This window comes from Alexandromys fortis, unplaced genomic scaffold (assembly GCF_014885135.2).
Source record: "Alexandromys fortis isolate MF-2015 unplaced genomic scaffold, M_Fortis_MF-2015_v1.1 scaffold_1, whole genome shotgun sequence".
Classification (NCBI taxonomy): domain Eukaryota; kingdom Metazoa; phylum Chordata; class Mammalia; order Rodentia; family Cricetidae; genus Alexandromys; species Alexandromys fortis.
Genome location: NW_026067927.1, coordinates 14,806,882 through 14,831,361, shown reverse-complemented (window position 1 = coordinate 14,831,361; position 24,480 = coordinate 14,806,882). Strand labels below are relative to the sequence as shown.

Sequence of the window (24,480 nt, the reverse complement as noted above, 5' to 3'; positions counted from 1 at the left end):
GCCTACAGATGAAGCAGGTTGAAAAGAGGTGTGCCCAGAAGTCAAGAGTGATGGGCAGCTGTGGTCACCAGGCCAGCTGGGTTCTAGAAAACAAAGACTGAGGTATGGGAGGAGTTGCAATCTAGTTTTTTTTTTCTTCCTTCTAAGGAAGTCCTACTCAGCTGAGAGATTCAAGGGGTAATCTAGATCATTCTGGTAAAATTCCACACAGAGCCTGAAAGTCAGATGGACCTCACCTCTGACAGGGTGGGGCACCAGAGTTTCTTGATTTTTGCTCATTTCTGCTGTCTTTTCAGATTCTTCTACCCCCGGCCCAGCATGATCAGCCTAGTCTCTCCTTACTCTGACCAGCCTGACCCACTTGGTTCCCCAGCTTCTAGAGCCAGGAAAGTTGGGCCCTGGCAGCCCATGGCTCCCTTCCTTGGCAGCATTCAGAGGGCTCACCTTGAATACAAAACTAAGGAGTCCTACCCTTGCCTGCGGACCCTCTGGTGGAGGGGAGGCAAAACTACCACCTTGGAGTCTTTCCACAGCTTCTCAAGACAGACCTACCCCAACCAGGTCAGAAACAGCCGGCAGCTCTCCTAGTCCCTTCCTTCCCCAAGAGCTGGGGTGCGATCAGGTGAGGAGAGAGCGGGAGGACTCTTTTAGGAAGAGAAGAGCAAAAATGAAGAGAAGAGAAGGGAGGGAAGGGCAAGGCAGGGAAAGAGATGATAAGAAAGGAGAAGAGGGGAGGAGAGAGCGCTATTTATTCTACCCAGAGCACTCAGCATTGCGCTGGCTTTCCTCAGGGTGGATGGGGGGAGGTGGGGTGGGAACAGTACCAAGGGGACCTAGGTGGGTGGCCGCTCCCTGCCAGAGTAGTATGGACCCCTTCTTGTAGGCCATTCTTAGTCTTTCTCTCTCAGTCCAGGGACACAGGAAGAAGGTAGAAGAAGTTTGTGTGAGTGTGTGTGTGTGTGTGTGTGTGTGTCTGTGTGTAAGACAATGAAAAAGAGGTGGGGAAGGTGAGTCAGGCCCAGCTGTCTGTCTGATGTGCTGGGAGCTAGGCTGGGACTTGGAGGGCACCCTTCCTCCCCTCTGTATAGTTTTCCTTCTTCCTCATTGTGTAAGTAATGGTGAAAGAGCCCAGTGGACTAGATCATCCTCTTGCCTCATACAGCGTTGGCTGAGGGTCAGCCTTGAACCACAGCTCAGGGAGACCATGGGGGAATCTCTCTGGAGCAGGAGCTGAAGTGTGTGTGTATCACGTCCACAACTTGTCACAAAGCAGTTTGTTCCCAAGATATTGTATAGGCTGCCATATTGACATAGCCCCCCCCTCCCCCCGTGAGCTCTTTTGCAGTATGTTTTTCCAAGAGTCAAGCCCTAAGCCAGTCTCACTGGTGCTGGCTAAAAGGACTTGTGCCTGAAGTACCTTCCACTGGCTACTCACAGCCTGAGTGAGAACACACTGGCTTATCCCTGGTCTTGCCCCAAACCCTCATCCTCATCAAAGCCCCTCTTGTTCCAAGGCAATGTCTGGACTCTAGCTTCTGGGGTCCATGTATCACGCAGGTGTCCAGCTCACTTGTTCTGTTCATATGCAGAGCAATCCCAAATCCTCTAGATTATTAGAGAAGCCTGGTATTTGTACTGAGTACCCTTCTCCTCTGTCCACCGTGGGCAATCATTGCCCAACCTTAGGCTAATGATGAGTAATGAGCTCATCCAGGAATGGGAGCCAGAAAGGGGGTCCTAACAAGCAGACACAAGGCTTTCCTTGTGACTTGGACAAGTCTTTCCTCTTGCTGGCCTATTTTCCTCTTGGTCCCATGGCTCTCTGGAGGGGATGGGGCATGGAAGAATCTCCCAATTTCTCAAACCAGTTACACTACATGTTTCTGTCATGGGCTGGGAGTTCTCCAGAGGGAGTCCCACAGATAAGGGATCTCTCCAAGTAATGGGGCCACAGCCTTGGGAGTCCTGGTCAAAGGGGTGCAAGAAACAGCCAGCTGTGGGAAGCTCCTTTGGTCCATGTCCCTTCTCCTCTGGTCACCTGTGTTTCCTGGATCTCCTCATGCTGTCTTAACTGCTTGGAGGAGGAGGGGATATCTGTCCTATTTGTTTCTGTGCCTCTGGTGTCCATTGCAGGCGGAGGACACACATGCGAACTCATGTCAATGCCCAGAGATAACAACTTGGGGACCCGGAAATAACATCTGAGCTTGGTTCTCACCCAGGCCCCTCTAGGCAATGCTGCTTTTCTGTGCTCTCCATGGGAACCCCCACTCTACTCTTCCAGGGCTCACCTTATAGCATTAGGATCTGCATGGTCTCTAGAGGACAAAAGAAGCTAGCTGTCAGACTCTGAACACACCTTCAGCTTTCCTCTGCCCTATCTGCCACATAACTTTTGCCACAAGGGACTTGTGGGTTCTTTATCCACAAGGGACTTTCCTGAGTAATCATAGGTGCCAGGAGTAGATTTTCCATGTACACTGGCCAGAGTGGGTATGTCAATCCTGTCATAGCCCCTTTATAACTTCAAGATTCCTGATGGGAGACCTGTCTTATTCCAGGTCATGTAGAGTGTGTTTCTTGCAGAGATAGCATACACCATTTATCCCAGCTTCCCACCGGCAAGCCCTCCGCAGCCCCCAATGCCTGCAGCTAGGTTTGCTGTCCCAGCTCACATTTGGGCATTGTGGGTCCCAGTGGCCCTTCTTGATCTTCCCTGGGCACACATCATAGCTTCACATACCTCCCCCCACCCTGTAACCCCAATCATCCCAAATGTCCTGTGCCAGCTACCTTGTCCCAGTCCACCACTTTGAACTGTGGCTCAATAGCAGTGTCTGTCTTCTGAGTCCCTGAAGAGGCTACAGCACCATTCTCCATGGGATCCTGGAAAGAGAGACACAAAATTACTCACAGGGCGAGAGGAGAGAATGGAGCCCCAACTGTCCCTAGCAGGAGAGCTAGGAATGGGGAAACCCCACGGGTGGAACTGGGGTGGGTGGAATCCAAGGACAGCAAGTACTTCGGTGACTAGAGACACTGGTGTGGGTGTCATTATTCTTTGTACTTCTCCCTTTCAAAACAAAAATGAAAGATGCAGAAAGATCTTGAAGAGTAAGCAAAACATAAGGCTACCCCTGGCTAGGGGTAGCTGCCAGGCCCATCAAGTGTCAGGCAAACCAAGTCACAGAGTGGCCCCTGGGACACCAGATGGGGCTCCCTGTGTCACCGCTGATGATGGCTCTCCTCTCCTTTCTCCCTGCTTGGTTACTCACCAGACTGTGTGGGCCACAGGCTGGTCCACGTGACTGCACGAAAGACAGGCAGTTGGAAGCCAGGGAGACTGGTCACGTGTGGGACAGAGCGAGCTGAGGTGTGCCCAAGTGGGCTCAAGGTTAATTTAAACTAGCAAAGAGGCAAAGCCAGAAGGAGAGGGAATGTGCTGGGAAAATCACGCAGCTTTGGCTAGCTTTGACGTCACATGGGATTGGGGCCAGAGAGAGCAGGCTTACACAGAAGTAAAACTTCCCTGTAGGAAGGGCAGGGATGGACCTTGCCCGAGGGAGCTTCCCAAGTCTCTGTGCCCCCAAACAACCACAATCCTAGTGACCCTGGGAAGCCAGATGTTAGCAAGAGGTTTAGGAGGTTTGAGCAACCAGCTGCGATTTTTTTTTTCCTTTTCCTCAGACAGCCCAGATTATCCTTTAATTCACAGTGCAGGCCAGACCCATCTCAATCTCCCCGTCTGTGCCAGCCTCCTGAGGACTAGGTATGCACCAGCATGCCCGCAGCACTGGGTTTACCACTATGCTCACATTTCTCTTTCCAAATAAGTCTAAGGGAGCTTGATGGTGATGGCGGTCATGTTGGTATTTTCTAGAGAAAACCCAGATGCATTCCAGAAGTGAACTAATTATCAGACTAATACCTGCTTCTTTATCTATGTATATATGTATTTTTAATTGAGACATAGTCTTGCTTTGTAGCCCAGGCTGGTCTCAAATTTACCATGCTCCTATCTCAGCCTCTCATAGGCTGGGGTTACAGACATATACCACCATACACAACTTCGATACTTGAATTTTGAAAAGGTAGTTTTATCTATTATGTGGATAGGTGTGAATATGTGCGTGTGAGTGCACTGCCTGCAGAGGCCAAGTGAGGGCATCAGATTCCCTGGAGCTGGAGTTCCATGTGGTTATGAGCAGTCTCATGTAGGCTCTGGGAACCAAACCCAGGGCCTCTGCAAGAGCAATGTGCACTCTTAACCATTGGTCTCTCCAGTCCCTTATGGGTTTTGTTTTTTCTAAGACAGGGTTTCTCTGTGTAGCCCTAGCTATCCTGGAACGCACTCTGTAAGCCAGCTGGCCTTGAACTCAGAGATCTGCCTGCCTCTGCCTTCCAAGTGCTGGAATTAAAGGTTTGCACCACCACCACTTGGTTGAATTTATTTATCTATCGTATCTATCTGTGCATCTTATGTTCTCTTGAGGACCAGAAAGAGGGATTTTACAGCACACTATAAACAGAAACTCTTTAGATATTCTTCATAAACTGTTTTCTTCCTTCTCTGTCAGCAATTCAGTTACCTTTCCTGTTCCTTTCAAGTTCCCTCAATTTTCAGGTTGCTTTGTTTGTTTGTTTGTTTTTCCCTTCAGGGGCCTGGAACTTACTTGGTAGCCCAGGCTAACCTAAAAATGGTGGTGCTTCTCCTACATTGGTCTCCCAAGCACTGGGATTTCAGATGTGAGCTTTCGTGCACGATCTTAGAGCGCTGTTTTAATCTCTAAATACTCCCGAGGGCTTTAGTCACTGTGCTATCAAGGTGGTTGCTTTCTTCTGGTTGCCCCATGTGATGGCTACTCTTGTCAGCTTGACTACATCTGGAATGAACTAAAACGCAAATGCATGAGCACACCTGTGAGGGATTTTGTTCTTAATTAAATCGTTTGAAGTGAGAAGTTCCACTTCTAATCCGGATATTTGAGGTGGGAAGATACCCCTTTAATTCAGATTTTTTGAGGTGGGAAGAGACACCTTTAATCTGGACTACACCTTTTGTGGGTAGTCTACATAAGTCATGGAAGAATGGAGCGCCCCCCCCCCCCCACCTGCTTGCTCTCCCTCTTGCTAGCAAAGTCTATTCCTTCCCTGGCATCAGAGCCTGCTTCTCTGGGACTCTGGCATCCACTGAAGACCAGCTGAGACATCTAGCCTCTTGGGCTAAAAAAACTACTGGATGCTTGGACTTTCCACTCATAAGCAGCCACTGTTAAATTACCTGGATCACAGCCTGTAAAACATTCTAATAAATCATATATATGTGTGTGTGTGTGTACACACATATGTGTGTATGTGATTTATTATATATTATGTGAAATATATATATATATAATATGTATGTATATAAGAAAGAGGGAGATTCATTCTACAAGTTTTGTTCCTCTGGAGATTCCTGACTAATACATCCCAAGTCCTTTCTCAGCGTATTCTACCCCTTCTCTGGACTGCAATCCTGCCCACTGAAATGCCATCTTTGTAACTTAACAAGACCAAAGGATGGTCTTAGCTGGGAAGGGGGGGTTTTCACACATGTTACCATTTAATTTTTTGCCTATGCTTACACTCTTCAGACACTGAGAACATCATATACAGAACCGATTGAGGCACCCACCCGACATGGCTGCAAACAGAAGGAAAGCACCAAGTATTCTGACTCATGTTTCCAGTCTTCGGCACACATCCTAGTATGCTTGGCTGGCTGCCTCCAGGTCCTGGCAATCACCCCTGTCTCCTCCCCTCTGGGGCTTCACAATTCCTTCTTTCACCTGATAGGTCCAAAAACATCTGAAGAGGGCCAATGTTTCCACCTCATGCCATCTGCTCTTCCCCAGTCTGTCCTGGGACACAACAGAATCTCTTAGCATGTCTTTGGGTCCATGCTTCTCTCCCAAGGAACGTATGGCAGGCTACATGTAGGACCAAACAGAACTCGTACCTCCTTCTCACAGACCATGGGAACTGAGACAACATCACGCCTTTTGGCCACCGCTCTATCAGCTCATTCCTTCAGTTTACTGAACCCTGAAGCTTTCTTAGTGACTGCTGTTGGCATGGGGTCGGAGAGTGTGTATGGTAAGGCTAATCTTCATTGTCAGCTTTTCTGGATATAGTCTTACATGGGAACATCTCTGGGGTTGTCTATGAGAATGTTTCCAGAAAAGTTTAGCAGTCAGGATGCCTGACTTTCTGACATTGCAACACGATCTTGTCATCTGAAACTATGTTGGGCTAAATATCTTGGGACACATGTGAACCAGAGACTATAGGTTGGACAGCCCTGGGCTTAGCTAAAGAGGGAAAACTCACTGGGAATATGGGTGGTACCATCCTATGTGCTAGGGTGCCAGACTGGGTAAAAAGGAGAGAGTGGAGCAGTCTTAGCTTCCTGATGGCAGACACCAGGTGACCAGCTGCCTCTAACTGCCACCCAGGCCTTCCCTGCTGTGATGAACGCTATCTCCTTAAACTTTTAGCCAAAATAACCTCTTCCTCTTTTGAGTTGCCTTTTGTTGGATATTTTATCACAGCAGAGAGAAAACTAACCAATACCGAGGTGACCTGAACCGGCAGCGCTGATCACTGGGGCAACACAAGAGCTGTGTGGTGAGGACGGGGACGTGTAGAGACAAGAGAGGAAGCAGAGGCAGCAGAAAACATGAAATGTGAGGAATGAGAAAATGGGGAGAGTGTGCAGGGACAGGGACTCTTGGCTCCCTCCCAACCTCCCCTTCAGGAGCGAGAGGTTTGTAAGCATCCCCGTGGCCCCCTAGTTCCTTCTGGGTCTTCCTTCACACAGGGTCTCACTCACACCTTCGCTCTCCTGAAGAGAGTGCAAGCATTGTCCTGCACAGATCTTCTTCTGTAACAGTGAGTCCCTTCTATAACACCTTCCACGATAATCCCAGTCTCCTTTTCTGTTGTGCCCTTGCAGTAACTCCAATCTCCCGCAAATCAAAAGGATGACTTCCCATTTTCTAACATCCCTGACATTTCCCTTCTCAAATGTCACCCTGTCTAGGAGACGACGGGTTAATATCTCATGAATGTTTAGTGTATGTTTGGCCCTTTAACCTCCCTAGCAATAATACTGCATGAAGTAGGTGCAATGCATTCCTATAGCCTTCTACCTAGTGAGGAGCACTAGTCCTAGCAATGGGACTCCAGCACATTCTCTTTCCCATCATGCTCTTCTTCCCTTGTCATCTGAGTCAGAGATGATGTCTTCATTGTCCTCTTTTGGCATCATTTCTTACCTCTGTTTTCAAATATTTGGGTGATTATCATTTGTTCAGGGGCTTATATCAGGGACCTTTGGATTGCTGCCTGCTGTTTCTCTAACTGGACTCTTGCAGAAACCGTATGTTATACCCACATGCCCTCAGCAGGCTCATACTTCACAGAACATCCAATGACTCTTGAGACTTCCTGCCAAACAATGGGACCGAATGCTGGGGTCAGGATGACATCAGGGTTTATGTTCTTGGGGATGTTAAACAAATGCAGTGCCTTAACCCTGTTTTGCAGTGAGGAATATGGTTCTTTGAGAAAGTGGTGTCCCCAAGACAGGGAACACATCGTCCTGGAGTGCTACTCCAGGCTGGCGAGGGCAGGCAGTGGCCACATACAAGGATGAAAATGCACGTGGACATACACTGTCTGAGCAGAGCAAAGGCTCATATGAAATACCAGTATTTTTTCCCACAAATAAAAGCATTTTTAAAATTGACTGTCAGCAACACGTCCCAAACAAGAGGAGATCCAATACCAAATATATAGGAAATGCAGGTTTACAGCACAAAGGGCAGTTCTTCTAAAGAAGGGCAGCTGACAACTTTATCTCAACACTGGGAACAAGAGGTTCAGCACACGGAAGTTCCAGAGTAAGATCTCACTTCACGCGCATCCATTTTTCACACTTGTTCTCCTGCTTCAAATGGGTTGATGTGGGTGGACTCCAGACAGAAGAAGCTATAAGAGGAAGCCGACCAGGTGTTCACTTCGAACCAGTCCTAAGGCTCCACTTGGAAAATGATTGGAAGTCCAGTTGGACAGAGACATGATGGCTACAAATGGAAACAAAACTGTTAAGGCTTTTCTGTTCAGTTCAGAAACTTCTGTTTTAAATGAGAGATGCTAAGGGACAGCTGCTCTGGGGACCTGCTCTTCCTAAGAGCCAGGAGACAGAGTCCATTGTCACAGGAAAGAGTGACTCACCAGCTCCCATCCCAGTATTGAGTAGCCAGTGGTTCTTTCCGGAGAGTTCTTTTGAGTCATAGACCACGCCCAGAGTGAGGGCTGACAATGGGAGTGCACTAACCTTGAAGGAGAAGAGGGACAAAGGGGAAGGGATAGGTGTGACCTCTTCCACTGCCCCAGCCCAGTCGGACCTCAAGGAGGCATGGGGACCATCAGGCAGCATTGTTACAAGTGTCATCCTTTCAACAACTCCCGGAGTGACCTCATGAACAAAGCCCTTCCTGGGCGGCATCATGGGTCAACACTCTTCTCTGGCAGAAGCCCGAGTCAGTATCACAAGACTTAACAGGCATCCAACATGGAAAGAGACTCCAGGGAGAGCTAGGGTCAGTCACACATTGGCATCACCAGCCGCAGGAACATTCTGGATTAGACACATTCCCCCTAGCCATCTCTCTTCCTTTAGTAATTCTCTCAAGACTAGCTGTGAGGTCCCAGAAGGTCTAGAGAACCTTCTCTACATGTGGACAGAAGATCCTCTGGATGAGGTTCCCCTGGTCCCATCCCCAGGTACTTCAGGAACTGAGACCTGGCGGCAGCAGCCCGTCACACAGACAACACATGTACCTCTTGTTTTCCAGGCCAGTGTTTATTCTGTCGTCAGGCTGGGCTCACCTTTGCATTCCACAAGCAAACACCAACCATGAATCAGAAGTGTGCAAAGGTCACCCCAGGGAAATAGGGTACAGCCCTAACTTTAAAAGTTAAAAAACATTTTTTTTTGGGGGGGGGAAACTTCCACAATGCATTTAAAAGACTTTCTTGATCCTGGAAGGATGCCAAAGGGACCTTTATAAACCAATAAAGAATCCCAAACAAAGAAAACTGTTCTGGTTGATTACTTTAGGTTGGACAAGTTTCAGTATTTGGGATGTGAGGAATTTTGTAGTCAGATGTATACCGGCTTTCACAAGAAGGCTTAACACATGCACTCATGAGTGTGATGACAGACCACGTCCTTTCCGTCTAGTGACAGCTTTCTTCTTTAGGGGAAGAGGACCCTGAGACAGGATCTTGCTCTGAAGTCCAGGCTGGACTTGAACTCATCATCTTCCTGCCTCAGCCTCCTGGCTGCTGAGATCACAGGCATTGCCATCACGCCTGGCAAGTGGCCACTTTCTTATCCACTCGAGGGACATGAGATGGTCCTGTGTGTTTGGGTCCTGCCCAAATTCTCTGCTGTGGGAAGACGCGCAGGTGCTCAGGGCTGGAAGCTGCTCACTTCCTTTCTATCCTGTCCGCCTGCTGATCGCCTCTTGAGCTAGAATGTGGGCTCTTCAAAGTGGGGCCCCTGAGGCACGTGCCCCAGGAGGCCCGCGAGGGTCAGGACCTCTTCTCTTATTGCAGTCTTAGGTAAAGGTCAGGCTAAGTTTTCCCAGGACCAGCAAAGGGCAGCACCAGCTCATCCTGGCCCTCAGATTTCACCATGCTTGGTTTTTATGGACCTTTGTAATAACACAGGCCACAGACATCAACAGAGATTCTTACTGCAGGAGGATCACAGACCCAGACATGGTCCCTCTGCCACTTGACCATCCTGCCGGGAACTTGGGACCAAATACTTGCTGAACAGAGGAGGCAGTCATGTATTAGCAGATCAATGGCTGTCTAGGTGAGAAGATATAAGGAGGGTTTATATGTGGGCAGGGTGGCAGGAGAAGACAGCTCCAGGGCCTTCCACAGGCTGATTTTCCTTGGAAAGAGAAAGACAGCTACAAGGAGTCACCAATGCAGCCTGCCAAGGACCTGGCAGAGGCTAGCACCTTTCCTTCCCAGCTAAGAGTCACTGTGGGGAGTGAGGCAGACATTTTGACTTCCTGAAATCCTTCCCACCGCCGTAGTCTGTGGCCACGTGGAAGGGAAGCCTGAAGACAGCAGCTCCTGCCATAGCTTCCCTCAGCTCAATGCCACTCACTGGCTGGTCGTGAGGTGTCACTTGCTCTTGTGGCCACAGTCCTTTTTATGGCTCTGGGTTTTCCTCCCCAGCCAGCTTCCTCACAGCAAGTTCAGCCCCTTGAGACACAAATACACAAATGGCAGGTGTTCACTGGCAGCCCCTGAAGGTCCCGGACACCCCGACTCCCTGTTCCTACCTTCAGAGCCTAAGTAGGTGACAGTGTCAAGTACAGCAGGGTGTTGCTCATGACTCCCTAGACAGTTTCTATGCAGGAATGGTCTAGTCTTTACTTCCACAAGTGGACACACGCTTGCACAAATTTCCCCTCAAACCAGAGCCACCAAGAAACAACAACTCAGGGTATGAGTTACTTTTCTCAGAGCTTTGTTAAGACACCAAACAGAATGATGGGGCTACTTTGGCTCCTGGTGTGAGGATACTGTGCCTTGCGGTGGGGAAGGCTTGACGGCAGAAGCATGAGGCAGCTGGCCATACCGGATACACAGGAAGCAGAGGTGAGTCTGGTACTCAGCTCACTTCCTCCTTTATATTCAGGGATACCAACATTCAGGGTAGGTCTCCTCTGAGTAGTTAAATCTTTCTGGAAATACCTTCCCCTGGAAGTAAGTGTGTTTCCTTGGTGGGTCTAAATCCCTTCTAGCTGATAAGGTATGAGATACCTTTTGCTCCAAGCATTGGCACAGAGGAGGAGGCAGACATTAAGGGTAGTACTACTCAATGCTCAGGTCACATGATCTTGGGCTGGGGAGAATGATGAGAATGAGGGCAGTAGAGAGAAACAGAGGGCCGTGTCCTGTGGTGAGGGGGCAGCTCTGAAAGAGGAGGTTCAGGTCATAGGAGATGGGGCCTGTTTCATCACACTGATTTGTAAGAAAATCCAGAAAACTAGGTTTTTATATGAAATTTCTAGACATTTTTTTCTCTCCCCCACTTCTTATGTATGCTTGGAAATGCTCTACTGGGTTCTAGCCCCAGGCTTGGACTTGCGTTTTCAACCGATTTTATGGTTGAAACTGACATGCATGAATATACACACAGCCCTTGGTGTGAACGCTGGAAATCTCCTGGTGAGCTGTCCTATTCACTGAGGAGAAGGGGCAGGGGAGCCAATGGGAAGGAGGAGAAGGGGTAGCCAAGAACAAGGATTTTATTCTTCCCCAAATTCCCAGAATGAGGAATCTGGATGGAGAGGCTGGGCTGCACCCATGGGAAACAGGCTGTAGGGAGCCCTGTACCCAGCCCCTGGGTGTGTTGGGTGATAGGCTGCTACTTGAAGAACCAGGGTCGAAGGTACATGAAGGGAGACCTTGGACCTCCTCCTCCTCCCTCCAGTGCAGAATAACAAGGATCAACTTCAAGAGAAGCCAGGGACTTGATGTGGCGGTAGATGCTCATTTTTACTAGTGTTCCTTCCCTTGTCTCTGAAACACCTTCAGGGTTTCACTTTCCCACTCATGACCCTCCTAAGCCTCAGCATTTCAGAAATGGATCATATTTGTAAATACATAATTAAAAAGGAAATAAGGGGGGATTAGAGTATGTTCTGATGTAACTGATATTCTTATACAATGGGGAAGTTTCAAAGCAAAGGGTGCTACAGGGAGAACGTTATATGAAGATGAAGGCACAGTCAAGGAAGATGAGTCAGGAAGCTGAGGAAACGCATTCTGACAGAGATACCAGAAGCTGTGGTGATGCCTAGGATGCGACGGTTCACAGCCCTCAGAAGGAACCCACATGCTGTAGGAAGCTTTCATTGCTAACTTGACACAGCCTAGAGCCAGCAGAGAAGAAAGCCTGGACTGAGGAGCAGCCTAAACCGCAATGGCCTGTGGGGCATGTCTACATGGAACTGTCATGTTGATTAGTGGAGGAGGGTCCAGCCCGCAGTGGACAGTATCATTCCCTAGGTAGGCAGTCCTGGGAATGTATGAAAAAGCTAAGTTAACATGAACAAGCAAGCCAGCAAGCAGCATTTCTCCACGGATTCCTCCTTGAGTTCCCACCCTGACTTCCCTCAGTGATGGACTGTGATCTGTGAGATGAAATAAACCCCTTTCTCCTCTAAGATGCCTTGAATTGGAGTATTTAATCACAGTAATGGAGATGAAACTAGAGTCCTATGGCACCTTGGCAGTGGCCATCTGGTCTCCAGAACTCTGAGATCATACATTCCTAAACACTTACTCTATAATAATTTGTCATGGAATCTAGTAGAAAGTCACTCAAGTCTTACTCAGAGTTGCTGGGGATCCAGACAAGGCCACAGGGGAAGAGGGAACTCCCTAAGAGATAAAGGCACACTGAAGGAGACATCAAAGGTGATATGGAGTCAGGGTCTCCACCTCACCCTACGCTAAGACGTTGGAAAGGAGTCTGCTGGTCTACACAGTCCTCCCTGGCCCACAGTGGTAACCCATGCTTAGCTCTTAAAAGGGACATTCGACTGTCTTCCTTCCTGGCTCAGCAGGAGTCTGTTCCCCCTTCTTTAAGGCCTGAGAAGTCACTCCCCAGCTTTCTCCACTTAGAAGTGTTGTGCATCAGAGACAGGCGATGCTTGGGGGTGGTGGGTGGATCAAAAACTGCTGCTCCCGTTAGCACAAACCTTGCTCTTTGTACCTCCCATCTCCTCCCCCACTATGTAGCTCCTGGGACAGCCAGGACATCTCCAAGGAGAGCTAGCATCTCAGTGGTATCAACGTACTTCTCTCTGAGGGACCGACAGGAGGTTGCACAGATGGGGAAACTGAGGACCAGGAGGACCAGGTAACCTATGCAAGATCTCTCAGATGATTAGTCTCTGGGAAGAGTCTGTTCTGGGAGGGCCTCCCTGAAGGTCTCCAAACCCCTAGCCAGGGTCCCTGTCTCTGCCCCCAGCACTCCTCCTGTCTTCCCTAGAGAGGGTGTGCTGGGAGGGTGCACGGGGAGAGAACAGTAAAGAACAACAGAAAGCCTGCGTGCTGCAGCACAAACAAACAAGTCCACCATACAGGCCATCTGAAAGGAGGCAGTGTATGGCAGGCGGGGGCTGCAGAGGGAGGGGGGACCCGCATAAAGGAATGTTGTTTGAGAAAGCTGGGGCTGGGCACCAAGGGATGGACAGATGGCCTTTTATCCCTCGGCCTGGGTTGTGCCTGAAAACCCTTTCTGTGAAATGAGACTGGTGGCCCTGGCCCTGTGTCCAGCTGCCTCCACCCGCTGCAGGAACAGAGGAGGTGGCGGCTCTACACACCTGGTAGCACACTGCCCAAGGCTGGGTGCAAGGGGCAGGCTCCAGAGAGAAAGATGACGGTGCCAGGACCTTCTTTGCTAGGAAGGTTTTTTGTTGACAAGCCCACCCTCGGGGGCTCTCCAGGCCCTCTGGGAGCTGACTGATAAGAGAACTGGAAACTTTAATAGTAACGAAGGTGGCAAGGCCTGCTAGCTTCTACTTCTAAGAAGCTGCTCTCTGTCTCCCTGTGTCCAAATCAGAAGTTAGGGTCTTCAGGCTCATCTCTGGCTAATCTTTTGTGTACCTTGAGGGTTACATCTGATAACTGACAAGCTACTGAACCCTCAAAGGAGGGCCATGATTACCCTCTTATAGTCACGGCAGGGTTAGCGCCAGGTCACTATCTCAGGGTTCTTGGTAAGAAGTAAAGCAGAAAGAATTGACAGGAAGCTTGTGCTGTGGTCTGACCACCTGCTTCTGACTGAGACATATGGAAGGGACAGAGTGACAGCCTGGCTAGGCCCTTGACTTCAGTTTACCATGAACCTGACACTGCTCCTAGTCATGACGTGAGGCCCCTTTGCTGCCATCACCTGCAGCCTTGTCCTAAGAAGCAGAAGGCAACTTATATAGGAAATCCAGGACACCAGAAAAGGGACCGGTGGCTTGATAATACTAAATCACCACTCGAAACTCACCAGATGGGTGTGGCCACTGGCAGGTTGCCCATGAGCCGTGGATGGTACCACACACGCATGCGTATGGACAGCATTAGTTGGACTCAGTGGTTTATTGGTGGTGAAGGACATCAGGACTTCATGAGGTTGGGAGCAGGCTGTGTGTGGGGAGGTGGGGGAAGGAAGTTGGAGCAGGGAGTTGGGGGTAGATATGATAAAATATATCATGTACATGTATGAAACTCTCAAAGAATAAATAAAAGCATTATATATGAAAAATATTGCCCATACTAGATCTTGACAGCTCCCATGAACTATTTTGGGGACAGGGGTTTTGAGTTAGGATTAACTTTGTAGCTTGGGCTAGCCTTGAACTCACAGCCATCATCTTACCCAAGCCTAGGTGCTTAGATTACAGGGGATGGACCACTATGCTCCATCGTGCTATTCATTCCGTTCTCTTCCATTTCTCACCACGGGCTCTTTGGGTCCACGTGGGTCCTCCCTAACCTCCAACTTCTAATTAGAGAAAGTCTGCCGTAGTCAAGCAGACGGGTGCATTTGCCCAAGGGATGTCTTACTTAGGAGCTTGGAGGGATCTGTGGGGGAAAATCTCCCCCCTGGAGTCACAACCTGGGCTTGGTGAGGTTGGACAGGGGAGCTGCCTGAAGTGTCTGGCTCCTCCTTAGCAAGATTCCTCTCTCTGCTGGAGTCGGATGGAAAGGACCAGAGTCTGGGTTCAGATGAGAACACCAGCAGCTTCAGGGTGTCAGCGCCTTGAAATGATCTTTTGCAGAACTGGTAAGGCATCACCCAGATTACGTTCTCTCGAGCCTTTATCTCACGGATAACCAGGGGTCTTTATGGGGTGTGCTACCACCAGGAAAATACTAGGAAGCCATCTAAAACCTCTATCACCTCATTGACCCAACACACATCTAAAACACACTTCAGAGCCGTTACGTGACATCCTGAGCTGGAGGAACTGTCCTCTCAATACTGCATTGGCCTATTTCTAACTTACTGATAAGTTTTAGCTACGGTGTGTGCACACATACATGTGCAGGTGTGCACGCCATGGCACATGTGTGGCCGTCAGAGTTGGTTTTCTCTCCCACGTGGGACCCAAGGATCAAATTCAGATCATTAGACTTGATGACAATTGCCATTTTGTTTTTTGAGGCAAGGGCTCGTGTAGCACAAGCTGGCCTTGAACTTGCTATACAGCAGAGGATGATCTTGAACACCTGATTTTCTTGTCTCTCTCTCTCTCCTGAGCACTGGACTACAGACACACACCACCACACCCAGTGTCTGTGCATTTACACAGTGCTGGGGAGGAAAAGCAGGGTGTGTGGTAGGTAGGCACTCCACCAACTGAGCTACAACCCAGACTTGGTTATTTTTTCAAAAGAAACAAAAACCATTGATCTACAAATGACCTCAAATACGACCACCCCAGAGGCAATATTCCTACACTTCTCTTTCATAGTCTAATTATTTAAGTCAATATTTGTTCTGCCATTGTTTGCACCTATAATTTCACTGTAAGAACCAATAATAATAGTCTCTGAAATTTTTTTTTAAAAAACAACAACGATAAACCAACCTCCTAACCAACAGCAAATTATGTGCCTTACGCCTAAATACCTTGCCTTACTCCCCCAGCCTAGCTCTCTAGTCCCTTTCTTAAAAGGAAGAATATTTTTGCTTACAGGGATTGGAGTACCTATCTTAGGTACCATGTTTGGTTCTGAAACACAGGCTTTCCTGTGTCCTATAGACCTATGTCTCCTTTACTCACATTTAACCTGACAACTTCCAGGCCTACTCACTGCACGCTGCTGAAATTAGGGAAGGTGCACGGGGGACCCTTTAACTGGCGATGGGAGACGGGTCTGGCGAGCTTGCCCTTGGAACTTTATATGGTTAAACACCGCATTTTGTACTTGGTGGTAACACAGGGTTTTAACTCAGAGGGACGAATCCCTTGAACAACCCGGAGGAGAAGGCTGTCCTCCTGAGTGGTCCGTGTGGCACGGCCATGGTGAACACATACTGCAACATATCAGGCAGGTTTTTGTGAATGAAGCACAGACACCAACCAAGAACACTCTCATCCCAGAGAGGCCACAGTTCTAGACCAACGCTGCCCAACAGAACTTTCTTCACTGATGAAAATATCCTATATCTGAGCTGTCTAATGTATCACAGGAAGCCAGGTATGGTGGCACATGCCATTAATCCCAACACGCGGGAGGCAGAGGTAGGCGGTTCTTTGTGAGTTAAGAGGTCAGCCTACCTCTGCCTCCCTTTGCCCTTCCTGTTCCCTCTGTCTGAAATGACATTTATACCATTCTTCTGGCAGCTCCTTCTCAGCTACCGAACATCAATTCTCTAGGGATGAGTACCTTTATCTGTGGGGCTGCCACTCTGTCGCACCACTGGTTATTATTCTGTTGTGCACACAGAATATTTTTATTTTGTTACAGTACTTATCACCACCTGTTTATTGCTGTATCCATCCCTGCCCACTGCCAGGTAAGTCCCACGGGGAGAGAACCAATGGGTCATTTTATCTTGTACAACAACCAAACAGAATGAATAGAATGTCTGTGGTTGTAAAGAAAAAAAATGACAGAGAAGGGAAAGTGACCCTGAGAGTCCCTGGGATCACCTGAAGCCTTAATCATCCCTGCCTGTGGAGTCTGTCCGTCACTGACTAAGACAGGTGTCTGAGGTCCGAGTGCAGAGAAGGCGAGATGAGCAGGTCAGGAAAAAACCCACTAACCCTGGCCATGAGGAAGGGTGACTGCGCAGCCAGAATATCGTTAATTCTCTAGGGAGCAGGGATTCGCGCCCCAGGAGGTCCAAGCACTCAGCAACTCTAGTTTTAAACCCCCTCCTACCTGGCAGAAACCTACCTGCTTCTTAGTAAAAGGGACTCGGAATCTTGGCTACAGTCTACCCACACATGCTGTTTCTCCAGCTCTCATTGCGGCCACACACGGTCCCATGATGGGAAGCAGAGAGCAGGGAGACCACAGCTCTGCAAAGTGAAGTGTCTTGTTCAGACCTCACAGACACTAACAATGCAGTGTCAGGAAGGTGGCACTGTCGTTGAGCTCTGTCCCAGGGGGCAAATGTGGGGGTGCTTGGGTAGTACCCGCTGAGTAACTTCCTATGCCAAGCTCCTTCTGCTGGTTCTTTAAAATCCCGAGACACAACCCCAGCCAACCTCAGTCCCCATTTCTCCAGTTCCAACCTTGCCATGCCCCTTGGTCTTCCAGAATAGCGTGTCGCAAACATGATGGTGTTCCTGAGTTACACGGCCTAGCTGCGACAAACACATGCCTCAGGTCTTGTCTCCAGAGAGTCTGACTTCTTAGGTTTGGAGAATGGAATCAAGCAATCAAAATTCTCATATTCTCTCACCCTAAGGCATTTCTGAGTTGCATGTACTTGGACACTCAGGTCATATCTTTAATGGGGAACAGTCATGTTTCATTCCTACAAATTCATATCTACCTGAACCCTGTGGACAGGACTATTTGGAAGCTAGGCCTCTGATATATGCCAGGTAAGGTGAGGTCATAGTAGGGCAGGATGGGCCTTCACTTCAGTACAAATGGTATCTTCATTACAAGAATGAAATTTGGAGACACAAAGAACCACAAGAACGACCCTGTGAAGAGGGGCCAATCATCGGTAGGTTTGTGAGGCCAAAATGGCGGCCTCTCCAGAAGCCGGGAAAGGTGGAGAAGAGATTTACCTTTGGGGCCTCCAGAAGGGACTAATCCTACTGACATCTTTATGTCAGATGTCACAAGGGACTGTGAGAACGTTGTTTTCAGGCACCTCGAGTGGTGCTTTGTGATATGAACATCTGGGACGGTATTATGACAGCCCTGGAAGTATGTCCCTTTGCGGCGGGGAACCATGCCTGGGCTATTTTATCTCCCCGCTCCTCCTTTAAGGGCACACCAAATGCCCGATTTCCACAAGGCAACTACTCGCTTAAGCATTTCGTCCCACATTTCCCTATGAGAAGAAATTCAAACATGCAACACCTGAAAGAATCACACCACTGACAGCCCATCTCTTCTACTAGGTTTCATCATTCATAGTCTAGTATCTCCTTGTTTTGAGACGGGTCTAACAGAGCCCCCCCCCCCCAAGTACAGCGATTATAGGTGTGCGTCACCATGACTCTGACTCATTTAAATGGTGTCTGGGATTGAACCCAGGGCTTTTGCTAGCTAGGCAAGCACTCTGTTAACTGAGCTCCATTCCCAATCCTCTATTTGCTCTTTAAAAACTTATATACCTACACTCATGAAATCTCAACATGGTGCTAAACAAGACCTGACGAATCCCAGTGCAGGTTGACATTGCAGATTAGATGGGAAAATACAAGCGACACTAAATGGACTCAGTAGGCTGTACCTTTACGTGTGTGTGTGTGTGTGTGTGTGTGTGAATAAAGCCAAAGAAAGAGGCCATGAGTTTGAGAAAGAGCTGGAATGGCAAAAGAGAAGGAGGGAGGAAAAATATTTTAAAAAATTTTATTTAAAGTTTGTGCATACCCACTCGGGAGACAGAGGCAGGTGGATCTCTGTGAGTTCGAGACTAGTCTGGTCTACAAGAGCTAGTTCCAGGACAGGCTCCAAAACCATAGAGAAACCCTGTCTCGAAAAACAAAAACAAAAACAAAAAAAAAAGTTTGTGCATACCAATATCTAATTCTTGCAGTTACAAAGCTGTTTGCAATGAGGTAATAACTGCAAAATCTGTGTTAAATTCACTTAAGTTCACTTGCCTTCTTTTTTTTCTGATTGGGTATTATTTTCCTACTCTAAGTGACACAGTCATCTTTGTGTGTGCTATGACATGTGTGTGGTGGTCGGAAGATAACTGTTAACACCGTGAGGCAAGATCCTCTAGTTTCTACCACACTGCGTGCCCCGGGCTAGCTGGACCATGAGCTTCCAGACATTTTCCTGGCTCTCATCTCGATCTCAACGTAGGAGTGCTGGAATTATAGCTACACTCCACCACATCTGGTGCTCCAACATGCTTCTCTGGTGCAGAATTCCCATTGTGAGGCTTGTGCGGCAAGTGTTTGCATTTGCTGAGCCGTCCATCATACTGACTCCTGATATACAGATCTTACGGGTGAAGGCAATGCTCTAATCAAGATGTAGTGTTTCCATGACACCAGGAGTCCATTGTTTTTAAGATGTATTATTATTTATTTATTTTTAATTATGTGTGTATGTACATATGAATGCAGGTGCCCACGAGGCCAGAGATGTCAGATCCTCTGGTAGCGGAGTTACAGGTAGTTGTGAGCTACCCAATGGGGGCGCTGGGTATGGAACTCAAGCCCTCTTCAAGAGCTGTATGCACACTTAACACGCAGCTGCTTCTCCTGGCACCAAGGAGCGCATTTAATAAATAAGCTCCTCGCGGGATGAAAACAACAGGAAGAGGTGAGGAAAGAAGTGTCCAGGTTCCTGCGGACAAGAGGTCTGAGGTGTACAGGACTTTGCTGGAGAGACATCAGGTGCCCTGCTAGTAAATATGACAGCTTCTCGGCTCTCTCAGCCTCTAGGCATCCACATTCACACCCTGACCTGTAGGCAGAGTGTGCAGCCCCAGGCTGCCAACACAGAGCCGCGTGGGACCTGCTCTAATGCTGAGTTCAAGGGCAAAGCTGCTGCTACATTTTCCTTCCTCAACTCTCCCCTTTTCTGCATTCTCCAGAATTGCATGGCCATTCCAAAAATTTTTAGCCAGCCCCCACTTCTGACCTCTCCAACCTTCGTTTTTGGACCCTCCAAACCCCAGCATGAACTTGAAGACTAGGGTTCACCATATGCATGAGTTTGCATGAAGTGACTTCTTCCTTGATTTTGCTCTTTGACCACAGGGCTGAGGGCAAGCTGAGCTGCTCCAGCCTCTAGACGTTAGATTCATTCACCTACGTTATGTCCCCAAGGCTAGGGACACCGCACAGTGTGACCCTCAGCACTTGTCCTCCACTTTGCTCTTCCTAGTGGAGCAGTCCCTTGTTTGGAATGGAAAGATAAAAACGCCATAGTTTTAAAGATGCTATCTTTACTTACTGTCTAGACTAGGCTAGTCCCGAGAGCATGGTCTGACTGCCTCAGCCCTCCTAGTGCTACGCTTAGGGCATGCATGCACTGGCACACAATGATATTAATGTGTTTTGCTGTTGATCTTTATTTTTCGGAGTGCTGGGGATCAAACCCGAGGCCTTATGTACGCAGTCTACCACCGCCCTCACTTCCAGCCCTTTGATTTCCTTGGTACAAAATGGAGCTCCCAGGCAGTATTAAATATGTATGCAAATTATTGGTATGTGATAAATGTGAGCTTCAAAGAACCAGTAGGAAAACATTAAAACAGGATGATCAATTAAAAAGCTTGATTCTTACATCCAAAAAAAAAAAATTCTAGGGAGTAAAATAATTAAAAAAAAAAAACAAGAAAAGCATAGCTCAAAACATTTAAGCACAGATAAAAACATTAAGCACAGCTTATTAACAGAATGCTACTTTTTAAAAAAATGTATAAAATCTTAAAGGAGGAATTCTTGGTAAGACGGACCAAACTGAGATACTTTTATTTTTGGTTGTGGGCCTAGCCCTTAATGGCTGAGCCATCTCTCCAGCCCCAGATAACTGTTCTTTAAAGGAAATCAAACACAAATGAAAAGTAAAGGGAAACTAGTAATAGAGCTGACTGAAATAGGATAAGATCTTTTATATCTAAGGAGAAGAGCAGAGTGGCAGGTGGGTGTCTGGGAGGGAAGCGCTCGCTCCCATGCCCGATTATCTGAGTTTGTCCCGAGGGCTCACATAGTGGAAGGAGAGAACTAAGTCACACACAGGCACGCGCGCACACACACACACACACACACACACACACACACGCTGAATAAATGAGTAGAATTTTCAAAAGAAAAAGAGCATCTAGTTAATAAAAAATAGGAAGAGGGTATGAAAGGCATTTTACTGAATATATGTAGCAGGTCAGTAACGGGAAGATACTCTGAACTCATACTTTCTAAAGGAAAAAAAGGCAATGCCATTAACGAAGAATTTAAAAAAGAAAACAGTACACATCATTGACAAGAACATGGGGAAACCAGCATTTTCACTGATGTTTGGACAGAGTTCTCATTGACGTAAACTTTAGGAATGCAGCTCAGTGGTAGAATCTTTAAATACAGACTCTGTATTTAAACACACACACACACACACGTTGTCACTGGTGGTTCAGGTCTGCAATTACAGCATTCACGAAGCTGAGGCAGGACAACCATGATTTTGACAGCAGCCTGGGCTACATAGTGAAAACCTGTTTCACAAAGAAAACAATAAGATAGTTCTAGAAACATTAAAAAAGAAAAGAAAAAATTGGTATAGTCATTTTAGATGCAATTGACAATATCCATCAAAATACAGAATGCACATTATTATGTTAATGCTAAAAACAAGTATTTGAGAATTATTGTGCAGGCATGCCTATGTTTTAGGGGTAAACATCAAGAGGATCAGCTATTAAAGATGAAGTAAACAGATAAATGTTCCTATACTGCTATATAGAAAGAGGTGCAGAATACGTCACCAGGTAAAGAATGCAGCAGGGTCCTGAGCCATGTTTTGCATGAATCCTTTATGTGGGAAACAGAGAAGACTACACATGTGTGCACGTGCAGTGTTTCAGTGCAGCCACAGCGAGGACTGGGGGTAAAGGGACAGTCATTTGCACATTCCTTTCAGTCATTTGAGTTGTGAGTATATCAATATGTAACTATTATGTTAATTTAAGCCAGGCAGTGGTGGTGCACACCTTTAATCCTGGTACTTGGGAGGCAGAGGCAGGCAGATCTCCGAGTTTGAGACCAACCTGGTCTACAGAGAGAGTTCTAGGACAGCCAGGGCTACACAGAGAAACTCTGTCTCCAAAAATCAAAAACCAAAACAAACAAATATAGTTGTGAAGCGATATAGACTCTGTCTGGAAGGATAAAAGAGGAGGAGGAGGAAGGGGATGAGAAGGAGAAAACAGGTTTGGGGGCTGATGAGATGGCTTAGTTGGTAAGCACACTTGCCACCAAGCCTGAAATCCTGAGTTTAATTCCCTGGATTCACATAATGGAAGGAGAGTATTAACTCTCATCGTTGCTCTCCACATACATATGGTGGTTAGTGCACACACACACACGTGCACACACATGCATACACATGCACAAATGAGTAAGTGTAGAGCCTGGAGAGATGGCTCAGTGGTTAAGATTACTGGCTGTTCAATTCCTAGCATCCACATGGAGGGTCACAACTGTCTCTAACAGTCCCAGGGTATCTGATGCCCTCTTCTGACCTCTATGGGCACTGAGCACGTACAGGGTACACAGACATACATACAGACAAAACACTCAAACTCATAAAATAAAAAATAAATTAAAAAAATAATGTGCAATTTTAATTTTTAAAGGTACTATCTCAGCTTTGAGAACACTGAATGCTTGCAAACACAATAAACCTTTGAGAACCATCTATCTAATGAAATGTCTTTAGTGAGTTTTGATTACTATCCATTGAAACATGAAACCAGAATATCTGGGAAATGGTGGACTTGATGCTCCTTCCCGGTCATTTCAGAAGGTACAATACCCACCATCTGGAACAATCCAGGGGAGCCTTCTTGAAGGCCACAGTTTTGGCATATGTAAGGCTCAAGGCCATGTAGCATATACTCCCTTTACTAAGGCTGCCTGCCTCTGAAAACAAGTTCATGTCTGCCTGTCTGTCTGTCAGTGTTTGTTTTACCCATCAGGCCATGTTCCTCTTCTCTGCACCTGGCAGGTTCTCTCTTGGTATCTACTCTGGGACATTTTTTTAATAATTTTTTTATCTATTATTAAGTATACAATATTCTGTCTGCATATATGCCTGCAGGCTAGAAGAGGGCACCAGATCTCATTACAGATGGTTGTGAGCCACCATGTGGTTCCTGGAAATTGAACTCAGGACCTTTGGAAGAGCAGGCAATGCTCTTAACCGCTGAGCCATCTCGCCAGCCCTGGGACATCTTTTATAACTATATCCTGACATGAAAAGGCACTCAGAAAAAGTGGGACAGGGGAGTCAGAACTAACTTTATTTTCTCTCTTCTCCCCCTTCCTTGCTCCCTCTCTCTTCCTTTTGTTTTGAGCTGGGTCTCATGTAGCTCTGACTGGCGTCAAACTTACTGTGTAGCTGAGGATAACCTTGAACTTCCAATTCTCCTGCTTCCGAGTGCTGAGCCACCTCATTTATTCAGTACTGGGGATAGAACCTCAGGCCTTGTGCATGCTAAGCAAACACTCTACCAGCTGAGCCACATTCCCGGTCCTGATTTGCTTCCATTCGTCTTTACTCTGCAAAGGCACATGTGCAACATACACGCCATGACACATGCCTCTTCCCCTCTCTTCAGGTCAAACCGCTATCTAATCTGACTGTCGAGATTGACTTCCAGGTCAGTTGACTGGAGTCAGCTCCCACTGAAGATGTACACTCAACGTCTCACTGGGCAGAGTTCAGGCATGTTGAAAGAAGCTCCTTTTCTCCCTCCTGCACAGTCCACGAGGCAGAGACAGTCAGTGAGGGCCGGAAGGCAAACAACCAACCTAAGGATCCTCTTTCTATCTTCAGAAGGCTGAGAAGCCCAAGCAGGAGGTTAAGAGGGACCCTAAATCACCCCAGCTTACTCCAAACGAAATCACTTGCTCCCCACTGGCTTAATGTCATGCACAGCTGTCCCCATTGAATTAATGGGAATACCACCCAGGGAGCTCTTTCAGCTAAACAATCTGCTCTGTCTACTCTAAGGGTTCAAAAGAAATTAGAGTCTTGGTGTGATGGCAGAGGAGGAGGCAGAGGCAGGCAAATCTCTGAGTTCAAGGTCAGCCCGGTCTACAGAGTGAGTTCCAGGACAGCCAGGGCTATACAGAGAGACACTGTCTTAAAGAAAAAGAAGGAAGGAGGAAGGAAGGAAAGAAGGAAGGAAGGAAGGAAGGAAGGAAGGAAGGAAGGAAGGAAGGAAGGAAGGAAGGAAGGAAAGCTAAGGAGATGACTCAGTGGTTAAGAGTGTTTACTGCTCCAGCAGAGGACCAGAATTCCCTTTCCAGGACCCATGTGGTGACTCACAATCATCTGTAACTCCAGTTCCAGAAGATCTGAAGCCTTCCTCTGGCCTCTGAGGGCTCCTGCATGCATGTGATGCATATCAACTTGTGCAGAAAGACACACACACACACACACACAATCTTAAGAAGGAAT

The 24,480-nt window shown here is 47.6% G+C and overlaps 1 protein-coding gene across 1 annotated transcript in view; it reads right to left on the bottom strand.

Annotated features, from left to right (window-relative positions):
• Fa2h (fatty acid 2-hydroxylase) overlaps positions 1–24,480 on the bottom strand; it is a 51,932-nt gene that overhangs the window by 16,913 nt on the left and 10,539 nt on the right. The window contains exon 2 of the mRNA XM_050143391.1: positions 2,794–2,886. Coding sequence (XP_049999348.1) covers positions 2,794–2,886 — 93 coding nt within the window. The remainder of the gene's footprint in view (positions 1–2,793; positions 2,887–24,480) is intronic.